We start from the raw sequence: 12,551 nt of genomic DNA, 5'->3' as shown, positions 1-12,551 counted from the left end.
GGAGTGCCCACTTCGGGTCGGGGATGAGTTCCTGCCCCAAGTGGAGGAGTTCAAGTATCTTGGGGTCTTGTTCGCGAGTGATGGGAGAAGGGAGCCGGAGATCGACAGACGGATTGGGGCTGCAGCTGCAGTAATGCGGACGCTGCACCTGTGGTGAAGAGGGAGCTGAGTGTAAAAGCGAAGCTCTCAATTTACCGGTCGATCTACGTCCCTACCCTCACCTATGGCCACGAGCTGTGGGTAGTGACCGAAAGAACGAGATCGCGGATACAAGCGGCAGAAATGAGCTTCCTCCGAAGGGTGGCTGGCCTCTCCCTTAGAGATAGGGTGAGAAGTTCGGCCATTCGGGAGGGGCTCAGAGTAGAGCAGCTGCTGCTCCACATCGAAAGGAGCCAGCTGAGGTGGTTCTGGCATCTGACAAGGATGCCCCCTGGGCGCCTCCTGAGTGAGGTGTTCCAGGCATGTCCCACCGGGAGGAGGCCCCGGGGCAGACCCAGGACACGCTGGAGAGATTATATCTCTCGGCTGGCCTGGGAACGCCTTGGTATTCCCCCGGATAAGCTGGAGGAGGTGGCTGGGGAGAGGGAGGTCTGGGCCTGTGGGTACAGTAGCGCTTTTGACATGCACGACTTTGTTGAGGTTAAGTCTGCGCCGAGAAGCTTCATGCTCCTCTTCAGTGCGGACCTCATTTAACAGCTGCAGAAAGGTAGGGGGATTATCTTTTCATTCCCTTAAACGCAAACTTAACAGCATCAGGTCAGACTCTGTTGCACCTTTAATGAGCTGATCTAGACGTGCTTTGTCAATGAGGGCAGGAGACAGACCTCCCTTTTTGACCACCTTGCTCAGAGATCTCTCCATTCTTCTCAGAAACTCAGAAAGTTTCTCCCCTCTGTGTTGACATAGCATTCGGAAGGCAAAATAGAGTTACTCTCCTGTTTCTGGTCTGTCAAAAGTATTCTCAATCACATCAATGTATTCTTGAGGTGTTGCTTCAGGGTTATTAAATCGTACAGCCTGTAAAAGCTCCAACGCGGGACCCTTTACACTTTCCATTATCGTGATTTTCTTCTCTCTGTCAGGCCGATCGTATTCCTCTATCATCAGTCGAGCCTGTAGTTTCCAGTTCTCCAACTGCTCCTCTCCTGGGGGTGTGGGGACAACCCCTGAGGAGGTGCGCAACCTCCTGTAGCTGCTATTGTCATTGGCAGGCTTAGAGGTATTTTCCAGAAGGTCTCCAACAGCTCTGATGATTGCTTCAGGAGTGGAGGCCTGAAGTGTGGCGGCAGGTCCCAAATCAGTTTGAGGTGCCTGCCAGTCATCTGCAACCAGCTGGTCAACTAAACCATCCTCCTCCTCTAAGTGGCCGATGATTCTCCAGGGTGAATTGCTGCCATCAGCTAGAATGTCCAGAGGAATGGCTTTAGTATTTACCTTTTCTCTGCATTCACACAGTACGGTCAAACACTTGCTCTGGGGATCATACATACGTCCTCTAACCTTCACACGTCTAAGAACTTTAATGGATTGCAGAGTTCTTTCTATGACTTCAATCTCTGTGTCCTCGGAAACATCTTTAAGTAGTATGGCATGCGAAGGGTTAAGGCCTTCTCCTTTACACCAGTGCTGTAACTGAGCCATTTCTTGGTGCTGGGTGTGTGAATCTTACTGTATGTGTATAGTGTAACACAATACCAAACACAAACTGATTTTGCTCTGCTTTAACTTACTATAATTTCAAATCACTCTCTCTTTAAGGGTTGTCTGGGTCACAAGTTTTTTTTGTTTTTTTTTTGGAGTTTTTTTGCCTGTCCCGTTTGGCTCTTTTGCCATCAGAATTATTGTCTAAAGGCAATGAAAGATGCCCAACGGATTTACTTTACCAAATTGACCATCCCAGCCTTGCCATAATGGTCCATTTGATTCACCTTTTATTGTTTATTTTATTTTCACTTGCTGAATACGGGAAAGACTTGACTGGAGGAAAGAAGGGGAGAAAGAAAGAGGGAAAGAGAAACAGCTGAGAAGGGGGACGGGGGAGAAGGGCAAAAAACAAAAACCAACAGAATGGGAAGGAAAAAAAAAAAGAAAGAAAAGAAAAAAAAAAAGCATATATCGATCACCTGGATCACCTGTTGAGAAAGAAAAAAGAAAACAAGCAGAAGAGAACAAGAGTAATAGAATAAACAACATCACAATGATATATGGGAATATGACAGTAAATACTAAATATTAAGCATTATTGTGCAGCACATAAGATCAACAGAACACAGTGTGCTTTGAGGTAGGAGCCAAAAAGGGTGTAGTTTGTGGGTGTGATCACCCGTGTGTACACCTGTGAGCATGGACGCGCTTGTTTTTTGTTTTTTTTAAAAGGTTCCTTCATGTAATGATCTGCTAGAGGTTGTGGGGGGGGGGGGGGGGGCACAGCCCCGTCCTCCAGGGCATGAAGCAGGTACGAGGAGATCAAAACTCCAGACATCCAGAGGCCCCCAAAAAACAAGAGACCAAGGAAGACTAACAGAGGGGCAGCCGCGCCACTGTCCCAGAAAGAGCTGAGGAGAGTCCCAGATGAGGGTTCACTCAGCAGCCGCGGAGCAGAAGCCCGGGGTAGCTGCAGTGACGCGCCCGTGAGTTCCGCCGGCAGCCAGCTGTGCCTGAGTGACCGAGCCCCAGGCCGAGAGGCCGGGGGCACCCCACCTCCGAAGTGGCCCGAGCGAGCCCCAGGCTCCAGGCCCCGATAAGCGGCCGCCAAGGAGTGAGCCGGTGTGTACCTGGATGCCCATCCCCAGACACAAAGAACCACCAACGCACCGATATCTGAGGGAGTCCGCCACTGGCAGGGGAAGTGGTGGTGGGGGGAGATAGACCTCCATACCTTGGAGGGCCTGAGATGTCCCCAGAGAGGTGGCGTCTGACACCCAACCTGACATATAGACACAGACATACAGGCACACACAGATACAAACATCCATTCCCACCCTCATGCTCTCATATGCACTTACTCCACACTCAACCAACGTGGAGACAGACATGAAGAGACGCTGTACACACGATCACACTCCCCAAGCGTACTCTACGAACCGGGTCTAGGTACCCTTGCCCCTGGAGGGGGGAACTGCACCCAGACCCAGGTGGTGTTACACTTTTCCCTGCGGTGGGGAGAGGCAGACCGCCCCGACTCCGCAGCAGCAGGGAGGCCCCACACTCCAGACCGCAGTCGGATGGCCAACTCCTCCTCCTAGCCCCCCCGCTCTAGCAGGTCGCAGAGAATGGGGGTGAGAGAAGACTCCAAACCTCCCTCCGCCCGCTCATTGTAGTGTTGATGCATGTGTGTTCTAAGGTGCAATTAAAACCCAGGAGGGCATGGAGCTACCTGCCAGAGAGCAGCAGGTAAGCGCATAGCCCCTCCTGCTAGCCCTCAATGTCTACGTGTATTTAAAATTGAGGGGTGGGCAACGACGCCAGGGGTGAGGTGTACACCCTGATGGTACTTTGGATTCCGTGTATCGTGCCCACCCCGAAGATCCTATATGTATGTGTAATGAGAGTGTGAGCAATGTGAATGTCTAAGTTGTGGGATAAAATTGAGGCAGAGGAAGCTAGAAGGGGACAGGGTAGCCTCCTCTGCACCCTGGTGACATACCCCTACTCCAAGGCCCTGCATGTGTGGGTGGTTGTGGTGGAGTGGGAAGAGGGAGGCAGCTGGAGATGGGGGGGGAAGGAAGGGTCACAAGTTAATACTAATTACTACCAGTCTTTATCCCAGCGGTGCCTCCATTTTATGTAGCACCCCACCCGTGATACTGAGTCTAAATCCACTTACCTCAGTTTGGACCCCTTAGGCGGGGCGTTAGGTTCGTTACAGCCTAGATACCACAAAAGGTTCTGGTATAGACAGGAATCGGGGAAACTATCAGTAAACCTTTGCCTGCAAGTTAGACTTAACCAGTAGTAAAAGAATCAACCCCAGACAACTCTTTAACACAAACCAAACGTTTACTGAAAGTAATGTACAACACACCCTTTTCTTAACTCAAATGATATCCAGCTTCATAAACAAATGAAACATGCCGTGTAAATGAAATAATTCCCTTTGAAATTATGTTAAACAACACAAATTATGTTATCACCTCTTGGTAAGTGACTCACTAATATACACTCAAAAATATGCTATATAATCCACTAGATCCACAATATTCACACATGGGCTCCACACACACTCACATTCACACTTGTTGCAGGCCTGTTTGCTGCTCACGGCGGACGATGGAGAAAAATCCTCATCTCCCCAGTAAGAGCACGAAAGTCCAACTTACAGTTCAGTTGCTCGGTAGGTTGCCGTTCACCAGTCCCAAACTAAATCCACTCTCCGCTCTCCCTGCGGACCGGATGCTGTCTCTGCTACAGCGCGTTAGCCAGTCACTGTCCAGCTCTCCGACAGTCCATAGCAGCTGCCTCCGTGGCGCAGCCAAGCAATCCGGGCTAGCCTTTAGCCTCGGCAGTCGTAGCTGGAAACACAGTTTTACACAGTGGTGCGACCGCTGAAACAAAAAGTCACTTCACCCACATTCTGTTGCGAAGCTCTCCCACGGTTAGCTTTCTAGTAATACACTCTTTTGTGCTAGTTAACCTCAGTAAAACTAGCTGAGTCTCTCACTTTGGTTTAGCTAACCTCGTGCATCTCTCCATGCCGTTCTCTTCCTCCATTGCAACAGATACACAGGTCCCATTTCATGCTACCTTCACGGGCCTCCAGAAAATTAGAACTCTGAACAATATTTTAACTCTCTTCAGAGTTACATACCATAAAATAATACTTTATGTATAACATAACAGTTTCATTGCTCTAATTACCTGTATTTACCTTGTGACATATTACAGGGCAAATTACATTCAGGGTACAGTTACATCACATAACATTAGTTGTGAACACCTTATGTTACTGTGGCGTTTAAGTCCATGGGAATTACGAGTATCTACTCCCAAATTCCCATCCGGGCTACACTCATATTTTGTATTTTAAATATATAGTAATAGTACATGTATTCCGTTACTCCCCAACACTGATTACAGTCAAGAAAAACACATAAATAGACCTTTAAGGAGGCAGAGGACCCACATGTTGTATGACCAGATGTTGAAATGGCTGACTGTTGAAAGGAATAGTTAAAGGATTTGTTTTCTCTTGTGTGAGTGTAAACAGAATTGGCCACACTTTGGCCAGAAAAAATGTCTAACACTAGACTGGTTTTGGTCTTCTTTTTTATCCCAGCTACAGTACTACTATATAGTACAGACTGTCTATACTTATTCAGCAACACAACCCAGTCAGATCTTTCTCATGAGGAAACCACCTCTTTGTGAGTATACCATGGTGAAGAACATATACTGGATGATCATATACCGGATGATCTTTTCCCAGCTTGGATGATGTCACAGCATGATTGAACAAATTATTTTAATGAAGGATAAGCTTGCTGTTCCACTGTTAAATCTGCTTGAGACACAGACAACAGATCAGAAGGCAAGGACGAAGGACACACACTGTTACCTTCTGCTGAACTAATCTCTGGTACTACAACCATACTATAATGCCTTCATGGAATGTGTTACTGCACATGCCGAAGTCACAGACTGTACTGGTACTGTTTTGGAGGAAAGTTCAGAGGAGGTTGGAGATTGTTACCATCATGGGCTCATCCGGTCAGAATGAGAATGAACAGTCAGTAATCACTTGCAGGGTTTTTCATTTTATTGTATAATGACCAAAAGAAAAGACACACATGGACTGCTATCTCTCAGCTGCCACCCCATGTGGGAGTGAAGAAAGAGTGAGCTGTAGGTGAGTGCAGTCCTAATATAACGAGTGACAGGTGAATGCAATTTAAGGGAAAGCAGCACACCCAATCAAAGGTGAGGAAAAGAAACAAGGTGCATCTGGTGAAGTGAGTATGCTGAAAGGTGAGCCTTTACAACAGCCGCCCCCATATTTCTAGTGAGAAATATGTTGAAAGGGTTAGAGTCAATCTTTTTCAGGAAGTGGGGGCAGGTGAATCAGACATGCTCTAGGTCTGATAGTTTCTATCCTGCACTACAACTTCTTTCGTAGGTGTGCTACTTTCCCTACAGGCAAAACATATCAGGGGGTCGACCCGAAGGTTGACAACGCAGGCCAAACAGTTCAGGGGGCCGACCATGTAGCCAGCGGTGGTGGCAAAGCAGGTCCAGCTGCCGACCGCGTGGGATGCAGCTGCAGGCACATACCTGCAGACGGTCGGGCAGTTTTGCAGGCACTGGGGGCAATATACGGGGCTTGGCAGAGGCAGGACCAGGTGATGCAGGAGCAGACGGTGCCCTGACCACTGGCGGAATGGCAGCCACAGGCGGTGGAACTGGTGTTAGTGGCACTGCAGGTGACGACGTAGATACTGCTGATGGTAGAGTAGGAGGTGGCTGAACGGATTCAGAGCCATCAGTGGACACAACGATGTGTTGGAGCGGTTCTCCTGAACCTGAACTGGAAGATGTTAACAAACACCGGGCATGCACGGGACTCCTCTGGGGTTGGAAGTCTGTGATCAGATCTTGGAGTGTCCATCCTAAGTGGGTTTTCACTGCTGCAGGAGATCCAAATGGTCCATGTCTAACTGCTGCAATAGGCGTAATAAGGTGGGTATGATCAGAGCCTATGAGCAGTAGTGGAGCTACTTTGTTAATAAAGGGTAATGGGATACCTTGGAGATGCAGTGTACATCACTGTCACAACAGCGTTTGTTTTCATTCAAAGGCTTTATGGTTTTTCCTATAATGGTGGGCCGGTCTCTAGTCAAAACGCCCGGGCCGATTTTATGTCCCAGTCCAGCCCTGTATGTAGCTCATCTGCAGTCTGGTGTTACCTACATCTTCCAACTCGGAAGGCAGAATTTCCGAGTTCTGAGTACAATCGAAAGCACCACGACTGCAGTTTTCGTGTTGGATGTAAAAAGCGCACGTGACGCTGTGACACAGGGCTAGAATCATGGCGGCAGTCGATGACAGTCCAGGCATGGGATTTCTCTCGTGGAAATATGCACATTATTTTTTTCTTTCTGTTGGTAGGTGGCACAGTGCACTTGTGGCAGGATAGTCCTAACACATAAGCAAGCTAGAAGACTGGCAATCTTGCTGGGTATCCAGTTAGGGAAGCAACACATTAACAAGAGAATTCTGAGTAAAACCAAAGTTACTTTCCCTAGTAACTAGTTACTTTGAAAGTAACGAGTAACTTGAAGTAACTGAGGTACTTTTGAGAGAAGTAACTAGTAATGTAAGTAAGTTACTAATTTAAAATAACTTACCCAATACTGGTAATGATATCCCTCGCCTGTGATGTGGACAATGCAACCATGAGTAGTGACACCACTAAGCAGAATATCTGTCTAGGTTCTTAGTCATCCAGGTCATTGTAGTCTAAGGAGCTTGGGAAAAAAATGCAACTGGACTTGGAGTTTCAGATGAGAGTGTCATCTCTCAGTTTCTTGATCATTAATATGCAAATTTTCATGATCATTGATCAACAACCAATTATCAAAAACCATTGATCAATGACCACTGATCAATGGCTATGAGTACCATGGAGAGTGAGAGGAAGCCACTCAGTAATGTCAAAAACATTATTAGGGCTGCTCGATTATGGCCAAAATGATGATCACGATTATTTTCACTGAAATTGAGATCTCGATTATTTGACGATATTTATTTAACCCTTTAAGACCTACCATAGAACCAAGTCAGCCAGAGCTTATATTATTTTTTTACATGTTGTAGTGCCATTTGTGGGAGCATTTCAAGTTGCTATACATCAATACAACTGTTATAGCCCATATTTTAATAATATGTATGCATTAAGTCTATAGTAACTACATTAATTGCAAAAAAGTGCAATAAACTACAAAAAATTTGAAAATTGTTTTTGTTTTTTTTATATATATTTCTACTTGGAGAAATTTAAGAGGTTTATCCCTCAAAACTTTAAATACAAAAAAGTTGCAAAAAATAGTTTACAACAAAAGGAAACTTATTTTGAGTGTCTTCATAGTTTTATTTTGGAGATACAGCAATTTTTATATACTGCAGGAAAAACAAAAAAACAATCCTATGATGCAAAGTTGCAAAGAAAATAGCTTGTGCATCAAAATAAACTATTTCCAGCAGTGCAATTCGAGTTCTAAGCATCCCAGAAACTATTCAGAAAAGTCAAACATGACTTACCAGTATAGGCTTTTAAGGCCTACAAGTAAAAAACTACATTTTCCGTGAAAAACGATGTCACTTCCGGTTTCGGCCAGGAAATGGCGGACATGCGATAGTTCGCGCTGACGTCTGTTTCAATGTGGGAAGTGTTATGAACAGCTGATCGGATCGGCAAAGCGTGTTTCTGGAATATTATGTTTTTGTTCCTGCAAGCGCTTTTTATGCAATTTTTGCAAAGCTTTATGTGGAAGGAAACCGTGACCGAGGACAAGCTGATGGCATAAGATGTAAGTACAACTCCTCTGGTTTCATATGCAAAACAAATTATTGCGCTAGCTTACGCGGTTCAGGTTCTACAGGGATTTAAAAATAGTTACGCAAAACGGAGCATGCTGCTCTGACCGGCTTTAAAGGGTTAACAATAACAATGTATTGAATAATGACTTTAAAAAATAACATAAAATAGTGTGTAAATACTGATAACAGTGCAAATGTTTGCAATATAAGAAATAAATGAAAAATGTAAACATCTATGTTTAGTGAACTTTGCAGTGTTGCTCTGTGGTGCAGCTACTACACCGTAGCAAAGTTTACACACTGTGTCTACTTGATCCACGTCTGACTCCGCGAGCCCATAATGTTTCCACACCACTGAAGTTTTTTTTACCTCTCTTTTCAACCAATAGCAGTCACTCTCCTCTCCAAATAACTTCTGCTTAGCTTTCCGAGCTTCCCTCGGGTCCTCTTAATTGTTGTGACGCGTGTTCGAAATGCAGAGAAGTGCGCTCGATTTGCCACACGGAGTAGCGCGAGAGTAAAGCATGAGGGAGGTGCTAATAATAGGCTCAGTCATTTTTAATGATCGTTGAAAGCCCAGATCGTTATCATGATTAAAATTTGATTAATTGAGCAGCCCTAAACATTATTAATCTTCCAGCAGACATGCATTAAGGGTTCTTGGGAGGGGCCGAGCTGACACCAGCTGTTGTCTGGCAGAAGGTCTTTGGCACCATGCTTCCCAGATTTAAATGCACACCACATAAGAGCAGGTGACGAGAGGCATAGGGTCTTCTCAAATCCCTGTTTTCTGTTTTCCTTCTTGGGCTGGCTGTATAGTCAAAGTCTAGGTTGGTGGGCTTTTCTCCTGCTATGTGGACTGGGGTGTTCTACTTGTCTCCAGCCCAGAGTAAAGGGGACCATCTCCTGGGTCTGGGGGCACATTGCCCCTCTGGAGGTGTTGGTGCCCTCGAAATGGAAGTATAAAGTATACTATAATACGGTATAGTGGGTGTATAGAGAGTGTGATTTTGTGTACAGCATCTGTTTCTTTGTGTCTCCATGTTGTGTGAGTGTGAGAGCATTTTTATATGTGTCCAAGTGACCCATCTCAGAGTTGTAGTTGAAGTCTGAAGCGTATAGAGTGAAGGGAAGTGGGGCCAGCACCGTGAACTGTGGTGCACCAGTGCTGCTGGCCAGAGTGTCAGAGTTGATCACCTTCAGCCTGAGATACTGTGATCTCTCTATGAGGTAGCACATCCTCACCTAAACTTGGAATCAGGTGAGGTGAGGGTGTTAGTCAGGGAGGACGAAGGGGAAGAAGATGCGATGAGGCAGAGGTCAAGTGTGCATATAGTGTGTGAGTGTGTGTGTGTGTGTGTGTGTGTGGGGGGGGGGGGTGCTGTAGTGAGAGTGGGACAGTTGGTTGCTGGTCATACTGGTTGGAGGAGGCAAATAACCTGAATGCCTTCTTCTTATACTCTGGTGGTACTGACACCTTGCCATGCCACCCTCATATTGTTCTCCCTCAGCCTCTACTCCACTTTTGTTCCTGTATGTATCCTTGATCACCAGCAGACTGCCTTTTAACCAGGGGGGCTGTACTAGGCTGTAGATAGGCAAGGTTATGGTCTGACTGTCCGAGTAGGAGGAGAGGTGTGACTCTGTACGCATCCCTCACATTAGCAGACAGTAGATCAATTGTCCTGTTGTTCCTAGTGGGACAGTTTACAAACTGGTGGAAAGCAGGCAAAGTGGACTCCAGTGAGGTGTGATTAAACTCCCCAGAGAAAATGAAAAATGCCTTTGGGTTCAGCAGCCTTGCTTTAAATGTGAGAATATTCTTACAGGCACCAGTAGTGATGGGATTTCCGGCTCTTTCGGCTCTGAACCAGCTCTTCAGATTGTTTTGTTGCTTTAATTAATTTATTATTAACAATAACATAAAGTTATGCACAAAAGGAATTACTAATGTAAAAAAAAGTGGTTTATTTATATATTTTTATATATAAATATATGTGGTGGCCCCTAGAGACAAAACACGTACAAACTCCAAAAAACATGTACAAACTCCAAAACACATTTCTAGTATTAACTGAACTTCCAAGACAGAGCTACCTAGATCACTTAAATTACACAATTGAAAGCATATGTGTATTGTTTGTGTATTTATACGTAAACACTCATATATATTCAAATAATTTAAAAAAAAATGTTCATCTACCTGTTACTACCACACACCAAATCCGGTCGTTGGTACTTCCTGGCTTGTGTAGCCTCTAGGTAACAAAAGCTCAACACTGCACCTAGCATCCTGGAGCACTTCTTTTGTACATGTTTTGAGTTTTTATGTGCTTCTGAGTTTTTACGTGCTTCAGAGTTCATACGTGTTTTGAAGTTTGTACATGCTTTGTCTCTAGGGGCCACCGTAAATATACTTTTATTTATTCACTCCACATAAAATGTAATAAATAAATCATATAATACAAAAACCAACTATTCACATTTCAACTTTTAACTATTTAAATTTTAAGCTTTTTACTTTTAAACATATTTAAAGTGAAACAACACAAAACACTGCAAACCACAATGCAATTAAATATAAATTAAAATATGAAAACAAAAAGCAGATGCACATTCTCTGTCATATGGGCCTGCATGAATAAACTTTCTGAATCCTTTATCATCCGCAACTGAAAATAGTTGTGTATGATTACTATACCTTTCTAATGTGACGTTGTTGTCCCTGGCTCTCGTTCTCTCTCTCTCCCTCTGGCTCTGTTCCTGTGCTACTGCGAGTGTAACTACCGCCCCTCCCCCCTCTGCCCAGCGCAAAGCAAAAGGCTCGCGTGCGGAGTGAAGCGGAAAAAAGTGCGAGAGAGACGGTGAGAGAAAGAAAGAAAAACACACGGCTCGCGATAAGGAGCTGGCTCGCGTCGTTCACGTCAAAGATCCGGCTCTAAGAGCCATTTCATTCGCGACCGACACATCACTAGGCAGCAGCTGCATCTGTGCTCAGGGGAATGCACTCTAGGTAGATCCGCTGGTTGTTCAGTGCTGACAAATTGTCAATCTTATTTTGCAGGGCATTCACTTTCCCTATAATTATGGTGGTGATTGATGCTTTATAACACAGCAGATTAGCTGTTAGCCTAGCCTTAGCCTGCTAGGTCTGTGAAGGTTCTCAGTCATCCAGGTTAAAGCAGTCTAAGGAGCTTGCCATCCCTTGTGTAGCAGTTTATCAGAGAAACTCAGGAGACTCTTCTCCAAGCACGACACTCCCCTGTGAACGACCATCCTGAACAGAGGGGGTAGCTTACGACACCAACTATCTACCACCTATAATCCAGTTTTGATATCCCTTCCCAGATACCTTGATACACACCTCGCACCTTGTGTCATATGATATCAGTAAGTCACATGATAGGCCCCCACCCTATAATTTGATATTGTTACATTAATAATTGTGACCCACTTGTTATAACCCCTAAGTCTGACTACAGGCCATGTCAACAACAATATCCGCTGATGCTGAAGCCATTGAGGGCATCAGACTGGTTTTTGACTCACTGTTAAAAGCAAGAGTAATTGTCTCTTGTAACAGTTTACCAGTTACAAGCCAGTTTACCAGTTACTTCTATTATTCCTGTGAAAAAGGTTAAAGGGGCTGGACAACCAGCTAAATCTGTACAGGATTTGATGGCTGTGAATGCGTCAGTGCAACAGGAACTCCACGTGTAGGGGAGGGCAGAGCTGTAACTATTCTATTCAGATGATTTGGACAACAAGATGGCGCCTGTGTGTTTGGCACGCCATCTGTCACGCTCCTTTATTTGTTTTGTTTTATTGTTTGTAGCTAACTTTGTGCTACATGTCTGACCTATGTTGTCTTATGGTCGCCAGGCATTATTGGAAATAGGTTTATCCATCCAGATATCTGACCGGCCTGGATACGACAACCAAGGCTTTTTGCCTCCCTATCTGGAACCAATACCAACGTACTGGCGTTCCCTACCACTGTTACCGGATTTGCAGAAGCG

The 12,551-nt window shown here is 45.2% G+C and overlaps 1 protein-coding gene across 1 annotated transcript; it reads right to left on the bottom strand.

The window, feature by feature from the left end:
- Positions 1 to 927: 927 nt before the first annotated feature.
- LOC147304591 (paraneoplastic antigen Ma1 homolog) lies at positions 928 to 1,641 on the bottom strand. Its single transcript, XM_086279522.1, has one exon. The coding sequence runs from the start codon at positions 1,639 to 1,641 to the stop codon at positions 928 to 930; it is 714 nt and encodes a 237-aa protein (XP_086135648.1).
- Between the last annotated feature and the right edge of the window lie 10,910 nt (positions 1,642 to 12,551).

This window comes from Aulonocara sp. 'chitande type north' Nkhata Bay, linkage group LG22 (assembly GCF_057382095.1).
Source record: "Aulonocara sp. 'chitande type north' Nkhata Bay isolate Kocher_YH1m ecotype deep benthic linkage group LG22, A_spYH_male_GT1.1, whole genome shotgun sequence".
In the NCBI taxonomy this organism is placed as follows: Eukaryota; Metazoa; Chordata; class Actinopteri; order Cichliformes; family Cichlidae; genus Aulonocara; species Aulonocara sp. 'chitande type north' Nkhata Bay.
This window is presented reverse-complemented; position numbering and strand designations above follow the sequence as displayed.

Bases quoted from the DNA above. Each gene is read 5' to 3' on its own strand.
- LOC147304591 (XM_086279522.1), bottom strand. From the start codon at position 1,641: ATGGCTCAGTTACAGCACTGGTGTAAAGGAGAAGGCCTTAACCCTTCG.